At 40.9% G+C, this 27,339-nt stretch overlaps 2 protein-coding genes across 2 annotated transcripts; both read left to right on the forward strand.

Moving 5' to 3' along the window:
* The first annotated feature begins 383 nt into the window (after positions 1 to 383).
* LOC142140482 (zona pellucida sperm-binding protein 4-like) lies at positions 384 to 8,934 on the forward strand. The gene is made up of 12 exons (XM_075198209.1): positions 384 to 626; positions 738 to 859; positions 1,623 to 1,722; positions 2,079 to 2,231; positions 2,323 to 2,507; positions 3,438 to 3,532; positions 3,692 to 3,819; positions 4,176 to 4,365; positions 6,790 to 6,934; positions 7,650 to 7,725; positions 8,267 to 8,371; positions 8,791 to 8,934. Exons 1-12 carry the CDS (start codon positions 431 to 433, stop codon positions 8,922 to 8,924), a joined length of 1,629 nt encoding a protein of 542 aa, XP_075054310.1. The 5' UTR covers positions 384 to 430; the 3' UTR covers positions 8,925 to 8,934.
* Positions 8,935 to 14,020: 5,086 nt separating this feature from the next.
* LOC142139425 (uncharacterized) lies at positions 14,021 to 26,895 on the forward strand. The gene is made up of 9 exons (XM_075197017.1): positions 14,021 to 14,143; positions 15,425 to 16,027; positions 17,336 to 17,411; positions 18,943 to 19,061; positions 20,776 to 20,877; positions 22,195 to 22,427; positions 23,993 to 24,065; positions 24,669 to 24,731; positions 25,593 to 26,895. The coding sequence occupies exons 2-9, from the start codon at positions 15,428 to 15,430 to the stop codon at positions 25,773 to 25,775; spliced, it is 1,449 nt and encodes a 482-aa protein (XP_075053118.1). The 5' UTR covers positions 14,021 to 14,143; positions 15,425 to 15,427; the 3' UTR covers positions 25,776 to 26,895.
* Positions 26,896 to 27,339: the final 444 nt, after the last annotated feature.

Consider the following 27,339-nt stretch of genomic DNA (forward strand, 5'->3'; position numbering starts at 1 on the left):
ATACAGAGTAACATTGTTCTGCAGCCTATCTGAACAATTGTAATGTTTTAGTCAATTTTTTAGCTTTTGAGGGACAGAAAACATTAGAAATACATGGACAACACCACATTGTCTTTGCTTGTCTATAATCTTCTATTTGAAACTTCTATTTGAAACTGCAAGAACAAAAGTATTACCATAGGTCATTTCCTGCTCTGTGGTGATTATGATCCTGGTTTAAGGAAGGTAATGCTAAATAATTTGTGTGCTAATGTGTTAAATCCTTACCAAGTTAATTAATATAGCTGTGCAATCTACAAGTGACATCAATTAACTAATTTGTGATTCTGCATACCTACAAATGGCAATCTAAGGGACTGGGAGCACTTCCAAATGTCCTGAGCCTAACAATCTGTATAACCATAGTTTATGCCCTACTAGCACTTCTATAATGATTGCTTTATATTGCTGGGCAGTAGGCTTATTAATGTATCTGTGCCACTGCACACACTTACCCACTGCCAAGGAAGGTGTATGGAACATAAATCCAGCTAACAGCCCAGGATTATACTGTAACACACATGGTCTTCAGTATATTGTCTCTTCAAAACGGCACAGGTTAATTTCTGTTAGATTTAGTGCATTTGGTAAGCACATAATTACAGCTTTTAAATCTAAGGTCATGTTAAATTGTAATGGGCAGTTATCATATATACCTAGTATCAATGTTTCTTGACTTTTAAACTTTCCAACTGCAGACAAGAAGGGGAACGCTCATGTTCTATCCAACAACAGTGATTGTGGCACTTGGATCATGAGAAGTCTGAGTGGGTCTGTGACTTTACATGCTTCCTATGATGGGTGTTATGTCTATAAACAGGTAAGTTCCATGTAAATAGATTAGTCCAGGTGTTGCTGTAGCTTTGTGTTAAGGCTTTTCTTCTATACATTATATATATATATATATATATATATATATATATATATATATATATATATATATATATATATATATAAAAACACCTCTGTTACATAGGTGTTTAGTCATCTCTATATTGGTGCCCCTGTGATATAATCCTGAGATCCTTCTATGAGTCAATTAGCCTCAACGATTGCAGTGTTGCAAATGTTAAGAGTATTCTAGCAGTTCATTTAACAAATAACCAATTCAGAAATCCTGCAATGATGATGGCAGGACGAAAACATACGTCTGCTTAAGTTATATTAATGGGGTGGGGGGCTGAGGGGCACATGGTAGGAGGGGTGCCTACTCTTCCATCAGCATTCAGCATTAACAGCAACACTAAAAGTGACAGATGTTGGTTGCACATGTTCAATGTCAGTGGACTACCTAGCCCAGTGTTGGCTAACCTGTGACACTACAGGTGTTTGAGAAACTACAAATCCCAGCATGCTTTGCCAATATATAGCAGTTTATTGCTGGAAGGGTATGCTGGGACTTGTAGTTTCACAGCACCTGGATTGTCACAGGTTAGCCTACACTGATGTCCCTAGTCCTTGTTGGGTTAATAGGCTGCTTCTCATGCTGACATAATGGCTGCATCCACTGTTTACAGCCACTTCTTCAGCTATATTGAACACTTCTTTTGAAAACATATCTTTTGACATTTTTTTTTTTTTAGGACAACAAAAATAAAATGACAATATCGATTGAAAGAGAATATGTTTCTGGAAAGAGAATGCCCCCACAAATTAAAGAGCTAAGATGCCCTATACTGGGAGGTAAGCCACATATATTGCCCCAAATTTCTTTTACAACATCGATTGTCAATTGGAGTGGTGACGTGGGCTGAACGGCTTATTGTGTTGAAATGCTCAATTCATTTTAGTTTAGTGTTGGGACTGAGCAGATGGGGGAGACTATGGTGCTAGTTGGCCAGCTTAACATGCATTGAAATATGAGGACCACGCTTTGCCTCTAATACAGAGTACATTTTAAATTGGCCATATAGCTTCTAAAATGTCCTAGTGGCTTTTAATACACTGCTAAAGGTCAGCACCAAGGATACATCTCTTGTTTGCTTTACACCTCACATACATAAATAATCCTTACTCTCAGAATAACAACAGTCTTTCAGCCCTAAATAGATCAACTCCTGAACTTTGCTCGGCCATCCCACATAAGGAGAGAATTGCTTGTGCCTCTTCCTCTATCACTCGTGATATGTGCAATAAACAAGAATGCTGCTTTGATGATGATCAAATTAACCCTTGTTACTATGGAAACAAAGGTATTCTGATTGAATTCATGACTAAAATTCTACTCCGATTGGAATGTAATGTATACTAATGTAAGCCTTTTGTACAAAATCTTCCTACCAGTGACCATCCAGTGTTCCCAGGAAGAGATCTCAATTGCTGTCTCTAAAGACCTAACGCAGCCACCACTCAGGCTAGAGTCCATCCACACTATGAAAGGAAAAGAAGCCGCGTGTAGCCCCATAATGAGGACCAGTGGACTTGTCCTATTCCAATTCAATTTATCAACATGTGGTACAACCTCTAGAGTAAGTGAGGAGCAAAAAATGTCTGAGCCTTCCAGAGAAATGGAGTATATTCTGAGATCCACCATGATTGTCCTATAGTAATGATCTATCATTGATGACATATTCATTGAGGTTATGGGCTGAACTTTTACCAGAGCGTATTAGGCCAGTGGGTGAGAAGCTTTCTAGATCTCAGGGATGTCACATGTGGCCCTTGATTCCTCCACAAGGTTATTTATTTTAAGCAAAAAAAGTAAAGGCAAACAATATTTGATTTTATATTTCTTTGGGATCTCCGATGGGAGGCAATATGGAATAATACAGTTACTGTGAGCCATCGGTACTGAAGATCTTCACTAGGGTGATTGGGAAGCACCAGAGAGGGCAGCATTGGGAGTGACCTACAGTATTTTGTAAAGAAGGACTAGTGACCCAGTAATATGTGCAGGGCTGCGGAACTAGTGCCCAATAGCAGCAGTAGTACTACCAAGTGACTTAGCGCAGCTTGGAATGCGCTACCACAGGCTCCCAGGCCCCACTACAGAGATTGAGGTATCTGATTGGTGCATCTGGACATCCTGACATACCGTATTTGGTGGGTGGAGCGGAAGAGGGGAAAATCGACTTACCTGCGCAATTCTCATACCTCTCTCACTCCCCTGACTGCAGTGTAGTGCAGGAGGCTGCATGCAGCCCGTTAGTTGGGCAGCAGTGTAATGTTAATGCATAACAGACTACCATATGGAAAGATATTAAGAATCTAAAAATATTCAGAACGCTACTAAAACAAATACCTGGATAAATGGGTTGAACCCGTCAGTCCTGCAGTTTCGTGTTGTGTAGTTTGATGTATCGGGTCATAGTTTGAGCCTTGCATTAATGTGCCAGATTCTGTTCTGCTTCTTTACCATCACTTCAGTCTCAATAATACGTTTTCTATGTGGCACACAGGACAGTGACGGTATAGTGCACTATGAGAACGTCATGGTAGCGGATATCGATGATGTGAGAAACCAGAACACTACAGAGCTCAGCAGCTTATTAAGGTAATATTTGTAGCATTCTCTCTATCTGTCTGACTGGAGCTTGAATCAGACTATTAATAGAAGTATGGCTGATTAATGCTGCATGGGCACCAGATTATCCAATTACAGTATTAAGTGTAAACATGTCTGACCACTGACTGTTGTGTTCTCTCTGTGTAGGCTGCACATCCAATGTAGTGTAGATCCGAGTGTCCTATCTACAGAGAATGCTGGTACACTCATCCCATCATCCCCTCCTTCTGATGCTGGTTCTAAACCACTCACATTGCAGATGAGGTTTGCTAAAGGTTGTTATTGATTGATCTCCATGTTTTGTAAATCTTAAACTTTGTTGCATCTCAACCCCCAAATAAGTACTGACCTATATGCATAAATATTTTTTGTACAGGAATTGGCCATAGAGCACACCAAGGACTGATGCCAGTGTCCTGGACATAAAACACATTTTTCTAATTGCTAAACCCAATGTTTATTTGTTTATTATGTGTGTTTTTTTGTTTTTTGTTTTGTTTATTATTCTGGATATACTATCTGCCAATTCTTCTGTTGTGAGACCTGTAGCTTTGTATAAGTACACAGTTTATCTGTTATCCTTAACATTACTGAACTGAATTTTTTCACACAACTCTTCTTTTATACTCAGATGGACTATATCTGAAATACTATACTGATGGAGAATACCCTGTGGTAAAGATGCCTCAAGACTCTATTCCTATTGAGGTTGGAATATTGCAAAGTACAGAACTGAACTATATGGTAATTTTTCATCAGTGCTGGGCTACCCCAACTGAAGACCCGGAACATGAGCTTAAATGGCCTTTTCTGGTTAATGGGTGAGCAAAGGAATAAATGGACAGTTACTGGTCCAACTGATTTGTGTGACTGCTATTGGACTTGTATGCACATTGTATTGGGGAGTTTGTGTGCCCAGTTCAGTTACATTTGAAAAAATAGAGCTTTACAGCTAAATTTTCCACATTGTGTTATATAGGCATACAGAAATTGTGAAATGGGTTTTATATAGTACTATTTAATATAAATATATAAATACATGTCCTAGTTGGGGTTTTGAAATGCTTTCATATTTTTAAAGGTGTGTTTGACTAGAGCTAGAGCAGTTTTTGCTATCTTCATCTCCAGACCATCTGTGTGGCCCCAATTTTCAAATTGGCAGAGATGGGATAAGCTGGAGCCAAATGGACAATGCCAATCATCATGGCAGCACAGAATATTTTGGGAGATGAGCTTGAGACCCACCCACATGTGTGGTTGTGAGGGCAGGACTGCAGGTGACCAGGGCGGGGTCATAAGACTGAGATTATTTGCAGGGCAAATACGGTGCCATAGTGGTTAGCACTTCTACCTCACAGCACTGGGGTCATGAGTTAAATTCCCGACCACGGCCTTATCTATGTGGAGTTTGTATGTTCTCCCCGTGTTTGTGTGGGTTTCCTCCGGGTGCTCCGGTTTCCTCCCACACTCCAAAAAAACAAAAACATACTGGTAGGTTAATTGGCTGCTATTAAAATTGACCCTAGTCTCTCTCTTTCTCTCTTTGTCTGTGTGTGTCTGTTAGGGAATTTAGACTGTAAGCTCCAATGGGGCAGGGACTGATGTGAGTGAGTTCTCTGTACAGCGCTGCGGAATCAGTGGCGCTATATAAATTGATGGTGATGATGCAAGGCGGAACAGTAGGGAATACAGAGTATACATAACAGGGATGTACAAGGTAGACAAAACAAATGGAGACATGGAAACAAAGGCTAGAGAGGGGCCTGGTCATGACAGCTAACAATCTAATGGAGCGGTGTAAGGCTTCTGTCCTACTGATGTGGAAAAAGCTGCAATATATTATGTTGAGTTTTATAAGTTCAATTATTTAAAGCTCTGACAATAAATAAGTGACTAACACAACTGATAAACAGCCAACCAGTATGTTACTCCAGTTTAAGTACAGAAGGCATAGGAAATGAGAGGAGGAATGGGACCACCCCTCTGTGAGCGTACAGCAGGGGCGGATCCAGACTTTTGCTATACCCTGGGCGATTTTAGGGGGGGCGATTTAGGCCCAGCCCCCTTTTTAATTTCTAAGGCTGCCGGCGGCTGCACAGTATGTGCAGGTCTGCTCGGCAGTGACGGTGTGCTGCCCGGCTGCTCTGATTGTGTTTAAAACACAATCAGAGCAGCCGGGCAGCACACTGTCACTGCTGAACGGACCTGCACAGTGTGCAGCCGCCGGCAGCAAGCTCCTGCTAGGGGGGGGGGGGCTCGCCCCCCCCTGGATCCGCCACTGGCGTACAGGACATGTAAAATGTAAACGTCATGAAATTGTATTAAAGCATTAACGATAACATGACTCTTGTAAAAACATCAGAAAAAAATAATTGTACAATGGTGTATTGGAGATGACTAAAACAACCAGTAAATTATCAATATCTATGTGGATTATTATCGTAGATTTGTAAGGCGCCACAGTGCTCTACAGCGACGTACAGTAGGGAAAATAGTACATACATAAACCAGGGACATACAAGGTAGGCTAAATAAATGCAGACGTGAAAACAAAGGGTATGAAGGACCCTGCTCATTAGAGAGCTTACATTCTAAGGGGAAGAGAGCACAGATGAAACAAGAGGAGCGAGTGTGGCTCAAAGTGGAGTTTGGGATTGTTGTGAGGGTGTATTGGTGTGAATACTGCTATTGAGGATAAGGTCACCTCTAAAAAAAGAGATGGGTTTTCAAAGAGCGTCTAATGATTTGAAGGCTGTGGGAAAGTCTCAGTGTGGTAGGGAATTCCATAAGTGGGGAACAGCACGGGAAAAGTCTTTGGATTGCACATTATAAAGAATACATCCCCTCACACTTGCCATTTATTACAGACATCAAGTCTCCTTGAATTATCAGGACCAGTGTAAAAAGTATGGTCTGCATGTGGCCTCTTGTCTTCATGTGGTCCTGGTTTTATGGGATACATTACACTCGGGGGGTGGGGAACAAAGCGAAGTGCTATCGCAGTACCATAGTAACTGGAAGTGCGTGTAGGAGCACATCCCTCGAGGCCCCTGCGGTACTTCCCTATAGATCTACTATAATATATAGAACTCCCTTTCTCCTAATGATCTGTCCCTCCTTCCTCAATGGTAAGCTCTTGGCTTTTTATTTTTTCTTCCTTTTTTTTTATTTTAAATTCTAAATGGCTACACTGGATATCATTTGAGAAAACAATATGGTAACTATTCATTTGTGACTTCTGTTAGGTGCCTATTTACTGGTGATAACAATGAACCGCAGCACGTGTCTCCTGCAAGATACAAAAGACTGAACCTTCCATCACGATACCAGCGTTTTATCATTAATATTAATTCTGTGGAACCCTCTTTAAAAATGGCTTTAGGTGGGCTGGTAAGCATTGGCCTATTCTAATGATACCAAAGTTGTCAAACAATTTGAATGTTGAGCTTTATTTATTACTAAAGTGAAACTAGGTTCCTGTAGATCTGAAGAACAATTATCACAATGAGAGGTACAGTTCACAATGAGAGGTACAGTTCACAATAGGAGGTACAGTTCACAATAGGAGGTACAGTTCACAATGCTGCTTGACTGACTTACAAATGTAGCTCAACTTGAAATAATGAAATAGCTCTTTTCAAACTTGATTTCGTCACTACAACTACCAAACGGCAGCATTTAAATGTTTTCTGAAGCAAAGTCAGCAGAAAAATAAATTATTTCTCCATTTAATAAGATAATCTGCAAAACTTTAATTCATCTGTTTGTGATTATTTCATATGTAGCTATTTTAAGAAAATCCTCAGCGTGGCCAGTTTAGAGGCTTAGGCAGCCCGTGGTTGTGGAACTAAAAGTCCCAGCATGCCAAGGCTGGTAGGGCTTGCTGGAATGAAGTCCTACAACAGTTGTGTAAGCCTCCAGATTTCTCTCTATAGACTGAACTAACAGCACTGCCATCAAGCTCTGGAACAGGGAATGAATACCGCGAGTCCCCTCTATCTTGCAACTACACTTTTAAAACCCTTGTCCAATTCCTCTGAAAGTTATAATTTGCTCTTAAATTTGCATTTATAATTTTTTTTATTACACACTTTTGTTCCAACAGGTATATTTCCACTGTCGTGCTTCTGAGTGTTTTCATCATGTACTTGACCCCTGTATGCCACTGTGCCAGGAAAGAAGTAAGTAGATACAAGTTACTGTTTAAATAAACATTTTATTCTATAATTTTATTACATTGTCTCGCTCTCCCCTGGAAGACGGCCTGTAAAATAGCTCCCAACCCCTATACAGAAGAACAAATTCTACTTAAGTACCAATTAACACTGTATAAATGAGCCTGTATATATTTTTAAAAATACATTTTAGTTGGTATTTTTTTTTTTTTTCTATGGCTTGTCAATCACTATTGTACTCTCTTCTGGCTATTTTCACGTAGTTCTAGCCTTAGGAGTGCTCATGAATCCGGGGAGCTGTGAGGATGATACCTGGGAGGAGAGGATTGTATTGTATACTGATTTTAGGGCATTTGTACATAGTATGTACTGGGGTCCATGCTCTCTGCCAGGTGGAAAGTACATAGAATAACTGAGATACCCATGAAAGCATGTGTAAATGTGTGGCCATGCATCTTCATGCTGGTTGGAGCTTTGTGATCTAGTTCCACAATAAAAGATCCACAAGTTCATGCTTGTATATCTAATATATATTGCCTTCTTACAGATCGGAGATCAGTAAGTGAACCCACTACAAACATGACCATCTTGGTGTCCTCTAAGGGGCCGGTGTACTTATCACCTGCACAGGAATCTAATATCCCTGGAAAAGGTGTGCATTATATTATCATGTACAAATTTTTTATTTTTCTAAAAAAAAAATTTTTCAAACACATGGGGGTAAATGTATCAAGCTGCGAGCTTCCAGCAGGTTTGAAAAGTGGAGATATTGCCTGTAGCAACCAATCAGATTCCAGCTATAATGTTGTAGAATGTACTAAATAAATGATAACTAGAATCTGATTGGTTGCCATAGGCAACATCTCCACCTTTCAAACCTGCCAAAAACTCGCAGCTTGGTAAACCTACCCCTTGGGAGTTCTAGGTGCTAGCCAGAAACTACATCAAATACAAAAATGCAACTTCACATTACTGTGTGGATGCCTTTAGTTGGCTTCTAATGTATTTGCTGACACACATGGTATGAGTTACCTCTTTGATTTGTTTCTCTAACCACACTCTCTCCTACAGGTACTCCTATCCTCAACGAAGCACTAGACAAGGAGTGGGTCAGGATAGTTATTGTGGTCAGCATTCTTTCAGCAATATTAATAGTGATTTATGTTATTAAGAGACGATCTAAGACGCCCAATGTGGACAGTTAAACATGTACAACATAACATTAAATATGTATTTATTATATTCTATACAACTCATCAGGCTTTCCTTATGTGTGTGTTTTATATTTTTTCTTGTAACCTGTACTAATCTGGTCTTGGCTAAAAGTATTAGTGTGTCACTTTGGGCCACAACACATTCACCTTGGCTAGTGTATAGTCTCTCTGCTCTATTTGGAGTGAAGATGGTTAGAGTACAGTTGGGGTACGGAACACAGGGGTTTTTAGAGAAGTTAGTACCGGGAACCTGGCTTGCTGTGTAGTGGGAGGAGCCACTAAACTGGTGGGCTCTTTGTGCAACATTGGAAGTGGGCCCAAGAAGTTGCTGTACTGGTGGTAGAGTTCCGTTTGGCTGCCCTGACTGAACAGCCCATGATTTAGTGAATTGGCCCTCTAAGGTGCAGGTCTTGGCTACGACACCATTGAAGCCACTAGCGTATGACGGTTCTCCATTAGATCTAGGTAGAGGTGATCGGAGCGGCTCAGACATAGCTTCTGCATTCAGCCCTGAGCAGATATTCTCTCATATAGATATATCTAGACCTATGATATATTTGTACTGTTAAAATAATCTTCCAGTTGACTTTTACTTGAATTAGTTGGTGGGAAAGGCACTGGAGTGGCCGCTGGGCGGCCTGAAGGTCTATGGCAGGAAGGAAAGGGGGGATGGGCAAGTAAACCCATCATCTTTCAGACCTTGGAAGGGGGGGATGAACAGTGTCAGGCAGAGGACAAGGGCTTTTAAGGAAGGAGGCAGGCAACATTCCAGGTCAGATGTCCCCTCATGCAGATCTCTAGAGCTGATGCTATACTTGTACTGCTGAAATAATCTCCCGACTTGCATTACTAGATGCAGATGACCCTAAACAGTGGTTACAAGTACCTGGAACTGTTTCTGAATGAAGGAGGTACTAAAAGGAATGACTGAGCCAGTCTGATAAAAGGAATGCCCACTGACTACAATGATGACAAATTAAACTTTATGTAGATTTTTAAAAATCTGATATTTGTATATAAGCCTATCTTCCACACACTTGTTGCAAGATACTTTGGTGATTTTTTTACACAGATAATTATTATGGAATGACAGCTGTTTTCTATGCCATGTGAGTGTAGAAATGTCAATAAAAGGTTGCATTTGTCTCATAAAAAGACTGTTTCTCCCAGATCCTCCTATTCCCACACACTAAATCCTTAGCATATGAGCCTGGGTGTGCTATTATTGGACTAATACCACTTTCATACTGCCGCCCCGGCAATATCCCGGGATATTGCCGGGGCACAGGGCAGTATAGATAAGAAGATTCCCGGGTCGGGCGGGTTCATACTGCACCTGCCCGACCCGAGTTTTAGAAAAAAAAAAGTGTAAAAAAATATTTTAATTAAAAAAAAAAAATACATGACAAATGTTTACTTAACTTATTTTCAGCCAGCGGTGTCTCCGGTGCGTTGCCGGCTGTCAAGGGGACCTCTGGGTACTAAAATGATGTCATTTCTAGTCCATTAGAAATTACGTCATTTTAGTACCCAGAGGTCCCCCTGACAGCCGGCAACGCACCGGAGACACCGCTGGCTGAAAATAAGTTAAGTAAACATTTGTCATGTATTTTTTTTTTTTTTTTTTATTAAAATATATATTTTTTTTTTACTTCCCAATTTTTTTTTTTTACAGTATGATTGGTGAGACCCGGGAATTACACGGGTTGCACCATTCATACTGCAGGCGAGCGGGGTCCAACACGGGAATTACCCCTCGCAAAATCTCGGGTCTAAGTCCCGGGATTTTAGACCCGGGATTTTGTGGTTGGACTATTCATACTGCACCAAGACCCGGGTTTTTCAGCGTGCCTCTGCAAAAACCCGGGTTTTTGGTGCAGTATGAATGGGGTATTACTAGGGGTTACAACCCCGTTAAACTCTATCCGCTGACAGAATCCCTGTAGTGCTGCTAATCTGCTAAGGACCTAATTTACAGTGAAAAACTGTCACTGGGTCAGCAATGTGGAAGCCCCCGTGGACTTGGCTTACGTTGTGAGCCTGTCTTCGCCGTAGTGGGACAGTGAACCCTGTCCCTACCCATCTAGGTAAAAGCTTGAAGTCAGTGAGGATTTAATGATTGAGACCAGACCGCCACAACCAAACCAACAGCAACAGCGTGGAAAGCTTGTCCAACAATCAGGGGTGAACTCTTGTACTTTGCTATAGTTGCAGTAACCTGGCATTTGGGAAGATGTGTTTGTTGAGTAAGATTGCTGCAGCCCTCTTTTATAAAGAGGGCACATGGGAAGGGGGAGCAGAGATAGTAGGGGCTATCTATTAACAAAGCTATAACATGCAATAATGTAGCAATGGGCTCTGATTAATCTTGTGGAAGTTATACAATGAAAGCAAATTCCTGGGTGCAATGGAGTACTAGATGGCTTATATTTTGCACTTGTTGAGTAGCCCCCCCATCTCCCCCCAGTAAAGAGAGATCTACAAGGTCTATTTGACTGGCAAATCTCATATGTATAAAGTTGGTAAGTGGATGATTATTTCTGCTTTGTGATATCAGAAGGATAAGTATATCTGAGCTTTCCATTCATAAAAAATACATTACAACTTAAATATGTTACTGGATTTAAATACACATATAAAAATGAGTTTTTGTTTTCATAATTGATCCCAATCTGATATCTTAAGCTGTAGATGCCCTATCCGATTTTTTTTCTGAAAGACATGCATTGGATGGCAGAAAATTGTGGATTAATTTATTAGTTTAATTTATTACTAAGCTTTATTTAAACAAAGATAGGGGTTGGGTAGAGCCCTCCTTGATTACATAATCTCCATTCCTTCACCACCAGCTGAGACCCATCAGCTGGTGGTGGCTTACCAACAATTCCCAAATGTGCAGTTGACTGGGAAACAGATTGGTTCATTATATGGCATGTTGGTAAACCTGGTCGGAGGATGATTGCTATAGGCTTGTGTGTGCATATGGCTTCTGACTGCACTAACAGACCAGAATAACTCCAGAGATGACTGGCCTTGTTAGAGCCATAGGTGCCAACACCGTAATCTCACTACTGACTGAGCAAACGTCTCCTCACCGAACCTTGGAGGTCGTTCTGTGCTTCCTTTCTACTCACAAAGTTCACAGCTGGGCCAGGAAATCAAGATAAATGTAACTTCTACTTAAAATTTTGAGCTTTTAAATATATAACCACAATCTTCCCAGCTCCATTCATATTGGCCAACTGGTGGTCTAGGTTTTGGAGATTCTCAACATTGTTCAGTCTAGGTGCTGGGGTAGGAGGTTGGCCAGATTTTATTGAAGGCCTGACAAATGCCAAGATTGTGATACAGCTTGAAAGGGTAACACACCTTTACACTACCTGACTCAGAGGCCTTTCCTCATGCAGAAATTTCATGAGCATCTGAGAGCTCCGCGCAAGACCCGTATCTTCTCCCTGCCTCCACCTCTTCTGCTAGACCTTCCAGCTGATGGCACCTCTTGTTCTGTTTGGCGCTGTAGTTGATTGAAGAGGCTCTGTCCTCTTCAGTCTGCATCGGCAAACTCCTCCTGTTGCTTGAAGAGGGTGCTTCCTCTTCACGCTCCAGTGTGTCTCTGTTCTTCTCCCCCATCTATCCTTGTAAAACGTAACAAACTTGGTTTAAATGTTACTTTTTGAGAAGGAAGGATCGTTATGTATGAATTATACTTGAATGCATAAATGTAGATCACTTCTTTCTTTGAATTTTGATCTGATCTCTGAACAGGTGGCTTTACCTGTTGTACAGCATATTTGAAATTGGAATCCTTGCTTTATTTTATGCTTAATGATGTTGAGTTTTGTGTAATTGTGTTGGTATATATTAAAAAAGTAAAACTACTTTCACTAACGATTTCCCACATCAGTTGATCATATTGCCACCTAATACCCAATTGTTCCACACTTACAGCTAAAAGGACAATAGATGTCGGTTATACACTGGATTAACAGTAGTAGTATCATATATAATCTCGTATACTCTTTGCTCCTGGGATGACATTTCTATATATTTATAGAGGGAAAGCCAGCAGATAGAGGGCAACCTTTGTACAAGAAATTCAAATGGCCAATAGTGGTGGGATCAGGGGTGCACAGAGGATTTTTCAGGGGAGGTTTCCTCCACCCGCGCAAAAAAAAAAACCCTAGAGAGCCGCGGACGCTTTTTAGACAGCGCCGCGGCTGCTGTATAGTACAGTGCCGATATGTAGGGCACTTTTTTAGCGGAGGGGGGGGGGGGGTTTCTGGAGACACAAAAACCCCCTGCGTGCACCACTGGGGATTGGCTTACCATCCTGACCATTGATTGGCAGACAGTGAATCTGAAGTTAGATTCTTATTCCTGCTCCAACTTCCTATTAAAAAAACATTTATTTTTCAATGATTAAATCAAGATGAATCACTAATTTCAATGCGGAGATTCAAAGAAAGGAGCACTTTACATAAAACCTACTGGCCTGAACCAATAGTCACTGCACCTAATTATTTAAAAAATAATGGTTGGATAGGAAACTTAGAGAACAAATAAGAGAATACGAAGCTATCTATCTATATAGTGATTATTTATGTAATATAATCACCGTATGGCTTTATCTTTAAATACACAGATATTATAGATTCCACGAAGATGTTAATTGCAAACAAAATCTAATATTTAAATTGCTCTCTCCTAACACAACTCATAAACACAATTACAAAAAAAAAAAGTATAAGACAATTTCCCTGCCCCGGGCATTCAAACTCCCATCGTGGTCTCCCATGGGTTCAAAAGGGAAAAAAATGCCACACATATGACGCCGTGGCCTCCTGCGGCTGCACTGGATGTGGTCTCCTACTCTAACCTATCACTACACCCAACTAAACCCGAACTAAGACCGGCCACATTACACGTTCATATAACCAGCTGTTCCGCTCTCTGTCCAGCAGATGGCACCAAAACGGACAGTGATCTTGCGAGAAATGACGAAACACGGAGACAGGTGCGCTCATTGGTTGTTCGGACAGCATATCATATGACTGTGCTCTGACCTGCGAACCAATAGGATTGTTCGGTTATGGACGGAAGCCGCGCGACATTTAAAAGTACACAGAGAAGAACGGGGACCGGGGGCGGCACCGCCACAGATCGCACGGTATTGGCTGGGGGCTGAGGGCTGCACCGGCACATATCGCACGGTAATAACTGGGGACCGGGGGCGGCACCGCCACAGATCGCACGGTAATGGCTGGGGGCTGGCACATATTGCACGGTAATAACTGGGGACCGGGGGCGGCACCGCCACAGATTGCACGGTAATAACTCGGGACCGGGGGCGGCACCGCCATAGATCGCACGGTAATAACTCGGGGACGGGGGCTAATACTGATCTGTCTACGGAGATTTGTTTTGCTAAATGTTTTATTGTTTTAATGATTCTTGTCTGGCGGCACAGCATGCTGTGACTTGTAGTTCCACATGAACTGAGGCTGCACCTTATCTAACCCTGCCCTATGGGCACAGTTCTGTCAACTGTTTCTAAATTCCAGTTTTAAAAGATCTTATCCTGGCAGGTTGTTCTCCTCTTCAAACTTGATCAGCTCCACAACAATCCTTCAATGTAGATATACCGAGTTCTTACCAGCAGCTATGTCCTTGGTGCCCCATCCAGCTGTTGGAGCCCGACAGAGTCCTATTATAATAGATTACTGTTTCTCCTATAGAACAAGCACTGTGTGATCACTACAGCCAGCAGTGTGTGTTAGACCACTGACCACCAGTCTGACCAGTCCTGGCAGGTGTGGGCAATAACCTCCAACATTGTCCATTATTATTCAAAAGTATTACACTGTCCCCACCCGGCTGGCAAAATTTTCTGGGGGGAGAACACTGATATGTATTATAATCGCACACACTGAATGCATTTCTCATCTGTGTTTTTTTTTTTTTTTTTTTGTTTAATTTTTTTTATTGAAAAAGAGGTTGTACAGCAGATGGGATTCAAGACAAAAATAAAGCTATTTGAGGTCATTACAGTCCATCAACCAATAGTGAGTAACGCATACAGTAAAAGACTAACAATAGACAACAAACAAGGGGAAAGAGGAAAGGAGATGGGGGGGAAGGAAGGCCAGAAATTTAGGGGTAGAAGAAGTGACTCCTCGTGGTATCTCAACAGCTCTACCAGATAGAGATCAAAACCAAGTGTGACTAATGTAACACACCTCCCTGATACCTGTCCAGCGGTCCCCATAGTTAGATTAGTCTTCTGCTGTCCACCACTGATCTAGCCAAATTATTATTGTAGATAGGTATTTAGGAGCCCATTATAGCTCAGTGTGATTTCACAGTATATTTATAAACAAAACAACTCTTAATAGTGCCTGTACTTTCCATACAAATATAATGCAGTTATTTCCTGTTATGATATGAAGTCCTGCAGATTTTCTGTGTGTAATCTTGCATTCATTTCCATGCAGGCCATGTCTCTTCAGGATGAAGAGAGCCACTTACCTGGCTGGACTTGCTCCAAAACTGCACTAAGTGACCAGGATGCAGAAAACCTTCTAAAGGAATTTGCAGAACTAAAGCGGAAAGAAAGGAATAATGACCCAAAGGTGCAGCGCTTGAGGAGCAGATATAAATTAAGGCCCTCAGTTTACCCATCTCCTGCTAATATTCTTCATACTGGGCGACAACTTCCACGCTCTCCAGGCCCTGGGATTTTGCCCCTGCTGCCCTCTCAGAAATTTGAGCCAAGGGTAGATGGAAATGAATCATTTGAAGGGTTGTTCTCATTTAAAGGCACAGACAATGTTGTGCCTTCTGGCAGGCAGCTACCACGCACCCCTCTATCTGCAAAACGGGAACAATGTAATGTGCCGAAAGAAAGTCGGGAAGGTGGAGCTGTCGGAAGCGCACAGAAAGTAGAACGTACTGTGAACAACTCAACCTGTGATGCGTCTAAAAGTGAAATAAAAAGTAATAAACAAGCCGTGAAAAAAAGTCTAGTGTTTAGAGAGTCTTACACAATGCAAGGCCTGGAGAATGTGCCCCCTGGTGGTGAGCAGAGTGGACACCATGTGAGTACCTTCTACTGTATTGTACTTTTCTGGACCTTTTTTTCATTGTGTAATTTAAATATGCGGATGCTAAAAGGTTGTTGTTTTTTTTTTTAAGTAAACCTTCCCTCCCCGCATCCAGCAGAACTATTCTGGTCCTATGCCCATGCAGTTTAGAAGAACTTGCCAGAGCTCCTACACCTACTCATTGCTGCATTGAGATCCAGGAACAGTTCCAACTCAAAGTACTTTGTACCAGTTTCTAACATCAGTGCTGATTGGACGGAGCTGCAGCTCCATCCAGTCAGAAAATGTTGCTGCTTAAACCCTCCCCTTCTCCTGTTACTTGTCCGACAAGGTGCCCTGGTGGAGGTGAGAGCTCTCAAATTCCAAGGTCTCTGTGATTGGACCACCACAGTTCTGCTAGTTTGGGAGGGGGGTGGTTGTATTTTAGGTAACATATATATCTTGGGTAGAAATTAACTCCAGTGTCCAATAACAATACACCCAACACCCCAAATTAGTTGAATCATGAGGTGCTCTCTCCATTTGGTCCCATACACCACCCACTCTGCTGGGCGTGTGCTCCAAATCTGGAGAATATGTACGTTTTAGATCAGACAGATAGGGGTAAGTGTATGGGGGTCTCAGCTGCTCGACAAGCCTGATACAGAGGCTCACTGTGAATATGCTTCAGGCTCTGAGGTATCTAAGCAATTTATTACCATTTATTTTATTTTTTTTTATAGATTTATCAATCCTTCTAAAAAGAAAAAGTGAAGATGTTGCCAATACCAGCCAATCAGATTCTACCTATCATTTTCTAGAATGCACCAGATAAGAGCTAGAATCTGATTGATTGCTATGGGCAACATCTCCACTTTTCTTAACCTTCCTTTCCCTGCTGACATTTTCTACCCAATTATAAGGATTGGGTAGTTCTATAAAGATAAATAACCTCCTTCCCCCATGTTGGAATAGTGACCGTAACGACAGAGCTAACTAGGTTTACATAGAACTATACAGAGGAGACAGAATATCCTCTACAGCTTTGATCTGCTGCAACCAAACCGGCTGATCTAAAACACACTCTGGATCTTGGCTTCAGATACATATGGGGGTGGCTGGGATTAAAATCAGATAACCCGTTTAATATTTAAATTAAAGAAATATGAAGAAAAAAATGGGAGAGAGATCTTATAATATTAAAGAAATCACATAATTTGTTGATTAGTGTCTGAAACATAAAATACAATTTATATAGAGATGAACAAAAATTTGTGTTTTCCAAAATACAGGAGCATATGTACTAATATTTATATTTTGCAGGAATCCGTACCTCAGGAGGCAAATGTTTGTAGCAGACAGACTCACAGCCGGAGAATAAGTGAACTACCTGTTCAGGGCAAGTCTTTCCTTTTTTTTTTTTTCCCCTTCAATGACTACATAGTTTAATTCACACACTTTACCCGAGTTTATAAAACATGTTTGTGGTTTCCAATTGTTGAATGGTTCAATGATGTAATTTACCTTCCCAGAATCCTCCATACTTCTCCCTATTCCAAAGAACATAATAGTTTGTGAGGTATCCACTATAATCGCCCCAACTCGCACCTTTCTTCCTAGCCCAGTGTTGTGGTGTACCAGAAGCTGCATGCAAATGCAGTAGGTGTTCTTTGGATATTTTTGAGTCGGTGGTGAAACAAGAGGTTTTGGTATCAGAGATGCCAACCTGAGCCTATGACTCTAGGTCCGTGACGGGGAACAGGTGGTCCTCCGAGCCCTCATATGTGGCCTCCAGCTCATGCCGGCTTCATGCCCTCGTTCCGGTGACCTTAAATCAGTGAGGAGCAACATGAAGTAGCTGAAGGGCCGAAGGTGTCTTCAGAAGGGTTGTACAGTACACTCCCTCCATCTTTGGGTATGCCATGTGACCTCCCTGCACTGTGCAGACTTGTAGCTGACCACTGCCTTGTATGAATGTAACAAGCGCTAGAGAAGTCAGGATTCCTCTTTGCTGATGGTGACCGGATGCTGACTTCACATTGATGACATTGTTGTCCTACACCTAATGCAAAGTGGGACCATAACATGCATTGCTTGTTGCAGCCAAGGCAGCTGTTTAAAGCCTTCCCCTCATTCCAGGCCTGGTGAGGTATTGCACAATCGGGAGTGTATTCCCTGAATGCACAACACCTTTGTTTGTAAAGCAGGAGGAGCCTCTGTTTGGCACAAAACAGAGGCTTTCACAGAACACTTAGGGCCTGAGTCATTAAGGAGAGCAAACCATAAAAAAGGAGTAACTTTGCACCTTGGCAAAACCATGTTGCATTGGAGGAGGAGGTAAATTTAAAATGTTGGGACAGATATATAGTTGGGGTAGGATATGTCCTAGATCAACTTTAAATTTCAGTGTAAAAATAAATCTATAAAGTATTTGTGTGCTGCGTGAAAAAACAGCCAGTATTTAACTTATGTGCAAAATAATAAACTAATTTGCACCCCTTGCATTGTAACATGGTTTGACCCGGAGAACATTTACTCTTTTTTTTTTTTTTTTTTTTTTTTTTTTTGGGCTTTACTGTCCTTAATGACTCAGGCCCTTAGAGTGGAGATCACACTGTCTGTTGTGAGATTATCTCGTCTAACAGTTATGATAACTTAATGCTTTGCTGTGACAAAGATGGCCGTCATTCTACAAGTCTACGTGTTTTCTGGAGGTGACATATTTCAAATGTTTCAAAAGCACCATTGATTCAAACAAGAGTTTACAATGTAGAGCAAAACAATATTAAAAAGATATATAAAATAAAAATATTAACTTTTACATATAAATTATGTCAAATTCTAAATGTTTAATGTATATAAAAAAAAAACATGTTGTATATATTGGCTGTCTCTTATATTAAATCAGGGATTTGTGTATTGTGATGCAGGATTAAATCGGATGCGTATTTCGGGTGTATTGAAAAAGATGCCTGGGTATAAGTGTCGTAATGAAGACATAGAGTTTCTGAAGCACATGGAACAGCAGGAGAAAGTAAAGGTCTTGAAGGTACAATAATCCTACACCATGATGGTTAACTGTTAGAAATTGTATTGTTATTATTTGATCACTGTCTTGTCCTTCTTGTTGTATGACAGCTGCAGTAACCACCGTGCGGTAGCTTCTCTGCTGGGGGGTTACAGGGAGGATTCACCTAACCCAACACTATAAGAAAGGGTGTGTGACGTGTGGAACTACAGCTCCCAGCATGCCTTGACAGCTTCTTCTGTAGAGAATGTTGAAAGGGAATACTGGGGCTTGTATTTCTACAACAGCTGGAAGGCTACAGGTTATGAGGGCTATATTCATGTTTTCCCATGTTTGTATACAGTGAATGCCCCGTTTTGCATTCCCTGATGTCACACGTCCTCAGAATTTACATTCGCAGTTCTCTAATGCATTTCAATTGTCACATGTCTCTGGTGTTTACATAATATTTTTCCTAATGTTACACACAAAATATCAAAGCTGTTCTAGTGCTTTTTTTTCTTGTACTACTGCAAATATTTATATTAATATTCATTTGCAGTAGTACAGGAATTCATGTTTTAGTGACTGTTCCAATATACCGTCCGTACCATATATAGGACTGTTTTACTGCGCAGATGTGATATATTAATACCTGTGTGTATGTTTACATGCTGAGCACAATAATACAATGACTTGTTCTCTGCGGCCCACACTAGAACTGGTAATATGCTGCAGTATGGAGCATTTGGGCACATATCACAGCCTGTGTGGGCCTAAACCAGCTGCGATGCCCGCTAATTATTAGTCTGATCATTATGGGGCATGTTACATTGTGTGTGTGTGTGAGTGCTTAGTCCCACATTATGGACAGATTTTAGTCATCCTATTGCTGGGTGCTGAAATGTCAGGATCCGTGCATGTGACCACTATAACAGGGACCCACGTGGTCCGAGAGCCAAAAGAGCAGGAATGTATGTGGCTAGTGTGGAAACCGATCCTGGCACTTGGGCCTAAGCTTTAGGATCACCTTGTGTGAGGCTGCATTGTGCTGCTGCAGATTGCTACTGTATTGTATGTTCTCCCCGTGTTTGCGTGGGTTTCCTCCGGGTGCTCCGTTTTCCTCCCACACTCCAAAAACATACTGGTAGGTTAATTGGCTGATAACAAATTGACCCTAGTGTGTGTGTGTGTGTATGTTAGGGAATTTAGACTGTAAGCTCCAACGGGGCAGGGACTGATGTGAATGAGTTCTCTGTACAGCGCTGCAGAATTGGTGATGGTGATTTTGATGATGATATTGCTTCAGTAGCAAGTCTGAAATTGGATTTGTACCAACGTTTCAATGTTACATCTAGTTATCATTCACAATGGTACGAGGATGGTTATATGAAGGTTCATAAGGAGCTACGTTTGACCTTGACAACATAATCTGCTTCATTGGTTACTCATTGTTCTGGATCTCTATCTCCCTGTCTGGGGTCTCCTGCTTACCTCTCCTTACAGCATAACACTTCCCCTGTCACATGCAGTTCAGCCCTCACTACACAAGTGTCTCCCACAAGGGTAGAACACTAATCTCCTGCAATAACCAGCAGCTGTAACCATTAGGGTGATCTGATTGGTTAGAAGTTGTTCTGAAGAATGGTAAGATAAAGGTGGTCTGGCCCTAGGAACTTGCACCTTTTAAAAAGATTTAATAAACTGGTTCCTCCTAAATATGCATAGATTAATACAATTCGGTTTTTTTCTGTAGGCAGAATTACTATGTCTAAGAAAGGGTCTTGCAGCAACAAACCAGGATAAAGAATTGATCATCGCCAAGAAGGATAAGATTGAAGATGATATTCAGAAAATGGTAATGTGTATAGTTATCTCGTCTGGTATTTATGGAGGTGGGTAAAGGGGTTGTTCACCTTTCATTTAACCAGACGATCTTTGAATCTGTCCTGGGAGAAAGAGGAATGATTGTGGTACCAAAACTTCTGCTCCCCTTCCATATTTCTCCCATACTCTTTATAAACTTTAAAGCTGGTTTTAAGGTTTTTTCCAGTTAAAACTACATTGGGGCAAACTCTATACTAATATTCTACATTGTTTGCTGATTATCTCAGATAAGTCATATATACAAGCAGAAACCTCATGAAATATAAAACCACTGATTGTACTGAGCAGTGTTCACATCCACCTGAATGAGCCACAATATTGATTGTGCTGAAAAAGGCATTTACACGTAAAATGTGGTCTAATGCTTGGAGTTTATCACTGGCTGATAGGTGAGAAAGTGGAATTGGGTCCTTGGGGGTGGTGTATTAGGTGGAAGGTTGGCATTGAATGCTTGGGGCGGGTGTCATAGATGGCACAGCAGCTGCTGTTTATTAATAGCCACTAGTCTGTGTTAGAATCTGCATTTTCCAGTAACTATTACTGCAGTGTTCAAAATGAGTCTCTGTTATGCACCTTGTTTTACTTGTCATTAGAAACTATGTACAATGAGTGGAACCCACAAACCTTTCTCTTCTAAATTCATTTATATATGCTGCTTTGTGAATTATTTGTTAGACAGAGATGCTAAACATTTTTTTTTCTTTTTTTATCAGTCACTTTATTGAATTAATTGGGCAGCACAGTGACTTAGTGGTTAGCACTTCTGCCTCACAGCACTGCGGTCATGAGTTCAATTCCCGGCCATGGCCTTATCTGTGTGGAGTTTGTATGTTCTCCCTGTGTTTGTGTGAGTTTCCACACTCCAAAAACATACTGATAGAGAGAGAGATCCTAGGATTAATTTAATAGCAGCCAATTAGCCTGTCTGTGTTTAGGAATTTAGACTGTAAGCTCCAATGGGGCAGGGACTGATGTGAGTGAGTTCTCTGTACAGCGCTGCGAAATTAGTGGCGCTATATAAATAGCTGATGATGATGTTAAGTTTAAAACTACATTTTTAAGAAACCGTTAAAGTAAAAACTCCCATGTGAAAGATTGTCAGAAAATATTCACAAAAACACTAGTGAAATAGGATGGCTGTTTAGCTACGTCCTCTTCACAAGCACATTTCTAAACCGCCTCTAGTTGGAAAATACCTTATTTGTGAATTCTTTATAAAGGAAAAATCATAAAAACATGATGCGTTTGTGAATCCAGTGTGCTGACTCTTGTCCTTCTGGTTTTGTAGAAACGATCCTTTGAAAGAACCGTCCAGCTGGGAAGAGCATTCCTGAGCAGGACACAGGACCCCAGTAGTGTGGGGGGTCTGAGACCCGAGGACGTGCTTAAGCAGTTAAACCCGATGACCATTCAAAAGGAGCAGCAGGAGGCGAGCGTTCGACTTGTGGCAGCTCAGAAGGAAGCAGCCAGGAGACGGCACAAAGCTGCCAGTAAAACAAACCATCTAGAAGATACAAACAGGTAAATTAAAGTCCTCCTGTCATTGTCAACTAATATTCTATGGTTTAACAGTTTATGGAATAAACTATCCATATACATTGTCTGCTTTTGTTATAAGACGTTAATTGGCCACTAGGGCAGAAATGCAATTTGTCTTATAGAAAAGAACTATTGGGTAACATTTACATATACATGGACATGTAGATAGAGATCTAATGCCTGGTGATAGTCACTTTAACGGTGCTGATAACACGTAAGTGACTACCACGAACAAAAAAAAAAACAAGAAACTCACTTGCCCGACCCCTAATAAATGATGACTGACCTTCAAGAATGACAAAACAAGTCCCCAACAGTGTGCTAAGAAACCACGATCAGCAGTAATAACAGCAGCCTGTTTTGACGTCCTTTTAAATTGCGACCTCTATATCACTATTTAAAGCCCCAATGCCGCTTCTCATCGGAGCTAAGACTTACACTTGGGCTTAGCGTTCGGAATAGGGGAAGGGACCCAGCATTGCCGCTTTAAAAATACTCATATAGAGGTCGCAATTTCAATTGACGTCAACAGGCTCCGGTTATTACTGCTGATCGTGGTGATGTCTTAGCACACTGTCGGGGACTGGTTCTTAAGCTCAGTCAGCAATCATTACGAGTCAGGCAAGTGAGTTTTGTTTATTTTTTTCCGTCCAACTGCCTGTTGTTTTTATCACCTCCGTAAATTCGTACCCCACCCCTAATGTCAGTGGCTACAGTATGTAAATGAGAGGGGTGGAGACAGACTTAGAACTATCCTAGTAGAGTTAAAAAAAAATAATTCTTGCCCACTGCTTTTCAATAGAAGATAAGAAATATAATTAGGAAGCTTATGTGCTTTAATACTTATTTAGGTAGGTTCACCTTAATGTGAGTTTACTGAACATAATGTGCATGAGGACAGTGACATTAAAAAGGGAAAACACACACAAGATGATAGTATAGGAAATAGGGTAATGTACTCCCCATGCATGTTAGAAGTCCAAGGTGACTTAATATCTAGCATTTACAATGTAATACATGTGGTTCCTTAATAGACACTAACACAATGACATCATTATTCAGTTTATACAGAATTACTATCAATTATTTATACCCATACAATAAGGAAGTCGTTGTGATTCTCTGCATATTTAGATTGAACCCATTGGTTTTGTGAAGAGGAGATTGTTAGGTTCATATTTTTTTTTTTTTTATAAAGAACCTGGAGTCCACCATCATCCAGCTTGTAGAGTCTCCCTTGTAGATGCTGCTTTTCACAGCTATTTGGAAACATCTGAGATCTGGAAAAGGTAGCACATAATGGGCTGTAAACTGATCACAACCACTGCTAGTCCACCTACTACTGCAATATGGGGGGGGGGGGGGGGGGGTCCTACAAGCTCTAAATGAAGAGATGAGATTGCTTGGATCTATATTCTAGACCCTCTCACCTAGACCTATTCTGGTGAACATGACTGGATAATTTGCAGATAGGTTTGGAAAGAAGATTTTTGTTGTTGTGTTTGAGTGTTGTACCTTGTTTGGCTCTATTGTTATTTTGCTTGTAGGTCACTGGCTGCTAAGATGGAATCCTATGAGCAACACATCAAGGTGGCAGAGAGTAGAGTCCAGCAGTTGAATGTAAGATCTATTCTGACTGTAATTTTATATATCCTCATACAGTGGTGGCATCCGGCTACACTCAGTCCCTGATCCCAGCCATGGGGAACAAGACAATGGGAGTCTGTGGAATATGGGGATTAAAAAGTTCTCCTTTTCATGGCTCTCTTTTAAATGTTGTTAAAGGAAAATTACAATATAAAGTCAGTAGACAACAAATTGTTCCCCCCTGTACCAGAACAGGATGCCCTTCCTCTGCCTCAGGATGATCTCAGCTAAGGTAGACTTGTTGTGTAAGATTTATACATAGCATAGGGTATGTTGGGTCATGCTGCAGCTTCAGTCCCCCAACATATTAACATTCCATCTCGACGTATTTTCATCATGGATCCCAGAGGAGTTATCCTCACTACTCTGAGGGGTGTGATCAGCTAAAGTCTTTATCTCAAGTGGAACTGTCCTTGTTAACGTTTATCTAATGATGCACACAGTGGAATCTTATTTCCCACGTCGATGGGCTTTGTGATGAGAATATTACATCTCTTATGTTCCTTCCCTGAAATCTTTATTTTATTATCCGTTACTGTGGCATGTAAGTGGTAACATTGTTATTGTTCTATATAGAGAGATGTGGCCACGCTCAAAACCCAAATTGATGAAACCGAGAAAGATAAATCGGAGCTGGAGGTAAGTGTCCAATCATCTGTTACTTTTATCATCAGGTCGTGGTCACTAGTGACGTGCTACTTCATGTCCGTTATATCAAAGACTAGAACCAAGCATTGTACTTCCCAGTATCACCCGCTCCTCAAGCCGGTCTTGCTCACTCTTCCGTTGGTACTTAGGCTATAAAAGGATGATATTACAGAATTGAGAGCTAGATAGTTGGATATAATACACAAGTGATGGAAATACTCTTGCAGTGTCTTCTGATCTCACCACGTCAGTGGTCATTAGGAAGGAAAGCTTCTGTATTAGAAGGAATAACATACCCCTACTGTATACAGCGGCTATTAGACCTTCTCTGTATGAAAGTACTGTACCTGCGGCTTCACTCTTATATGGTGTCTGCTGTACAATATCCCATTAATCAAGCACTAACTGCATGTTCTTACCTGGAAGGGGGGCAGTTCTCTGCTCTTCCCCCGCTGCGCTCTGGTAACGGTAGTATTTGCATGGTGTAATCTACAGCTGGAGTCTTGTGACATTCCACACTTTGGGCCTGATTCATTAAGGATCTTAAATTAAGAAGTTTCTTATTTAAGTCTCATGGACAAAACCATGTTACAATGCAAGGGGTGCAAATTAGTTACCTGTTTTGCACATAAGTTAAATACTGACTGTTTTTTCATGGCCTAATGAATCAGGCCCCTTGTGCATTGTACTATGTTAGTGTATGACTAATAATTAAGATGAGCAACAGTAACTTGTAATGCTCAGTAAGTCTATATACTGATCTATCAAATTTCTCCTACGTATTCTGTAACAGTTTAGTATTTTGGGCACTGGAGTAAATAATAAACTTATTTTTGTCTTTGAATCGTACAGGCAAGCGTACAACAGAGGCGACAACAAATCAGCCATTGCATTACGCACTCAAGACAAAATCTGGTTGCGAGTGAAACGGAAAAGGAGAAAATGAACCGCAGACTGCAGAGGATTCTCCATAGAAAAGATATTTATCTAGAACGAGAGAGGATCCTACAGAAGTTGAAACAAGACCTGAAATGATTGTCTATCTAGTAAAAGTCTTGTAACAATATGGTTTTTTCATGTGTTATTGCAAAGGCCCTTTGAACAATTATATATAAATTATTTGTATAGTTACTGTATTGATCCTTGTGGGGAAAGAACTTTGTGCATGGATCTATACAACCAATCTATAAATGACTAATTCCAGTGCATCTCCTGTTAAGTTGTTCAAATAAATATGCATCCCCCCAGAATTGTTCATTTTAAACTGTACTGTAGTTATTTTAACCTTTAATGTGGCAATGTTGCTCTCAAGTAAGATGAATTTCACAGTATTATTAATTGACATCTACATGTAGTTTACAGTAGTCAATTGTTTCAGAAGTTCCAATAATGATCACTAAATACCGTATGAATACAATACTAAATGGTGGATGAGTTCAATGCTTGACAAATAAAGGGATAGCTTTAGAAGTTTTAAAGACTGGACTGATATGCGGTTTGGTGCTGTAGGGCAGATTCTTCCCATGGTCCATATGAGAGTGACATGTCCTACAGCCCAGTTAGAAAACTGGTAATAGAGAGATGGGCATGCTGAGTGTTTTGTGCTGTAAAACTACATGCCTTGGCATGGATTGCTGGTACTTACAGTACTAAAGCAGCTGGAAAGCCATATATTTCCTGCCTGTACTGTCAAACAACTATCAGATGTACTATGGATGAGTTTCATAATTTATAGTGTCAGTCAGTCCTAGAAAGAGCCACTGATAGAAACTCAGAATGTGACAGCAGATTAGATCCGCTTGGCTCATCTAGTTAGCCCAATTTTTAACCTATGGTAACCTCCAACCTATTTGATCCTTTATGCCTAATAAGGATATCCTTATATCTATCCCAAGCATGTTTAAATTGCTTTACTGTATTAGCCTCTATTACCTCTGATGGGAGGCTATTCCACTTATCCACTACCCTTTGTGAAGTAGTTTTTCATCACTTTGCCACTGTGGGCAGAGCGGTGGTTAGCACTTCTGCCTCAGCACGGGAGTCTTGAACATGGCCTTAGCTGAGAGGAGTTTGTATGTTTTCACGTGTTGCATGGGTTTCCTCCCACTCCCAAAACATATTGGTAGGTTAATTGGCTGTCAACAAATTGACGTGTGTGTGTGTGTGTGTGTGTGTGTTAGGGAATTTAGACTGTAAGCTCCAATGGGGCAGGGAATTCTCTACAGTGTTGCGGAATTAGTGGCGCTATATAAATAAATGGTGATTTCCTCTAAACCTACTCCCTCCAGTTTCAATGCATGTCCCTGTGTTCTAATACTTCTCTCCTGTACCTTGTTAAAACCCTTGATATATTAAAGTTTCTATCATGTTCCCCCTTTCCCTTCTCTGCACCAAACTACATATTAAGATCTTTTAGTTTTTCTGGGTAACTTTTGTGCTGTAGGCCATGCACCATTTTAGTTGCCCTTCTTTGTACAATCTCCAATGTATTTATATCCTTCTAGAGATACAGCCTCCAGAACTGAACACAGTATTCTAGATGAGGCCGTACCAATGATCTATACAGTAGCATTATTACTTCTTTCTGCTACTGATTCCT

The sequence above is a fragment of the Mixophyes fleayi genome, chromosome 2 (genome assembly GCF_038048845.1).
Source record: "Mixophyes fleayi isolate aMixFle1 chromosome 2, aMixFle1.hap1, whole genome shotgun sequence".
In the NCBI taxonomy this organism is placed as follows: Eukaryota; Metazoa; Chordata; class Amphibia; order Anura; family Limnodynastidae; genus Mixophyes; species Mixophyes fleayi.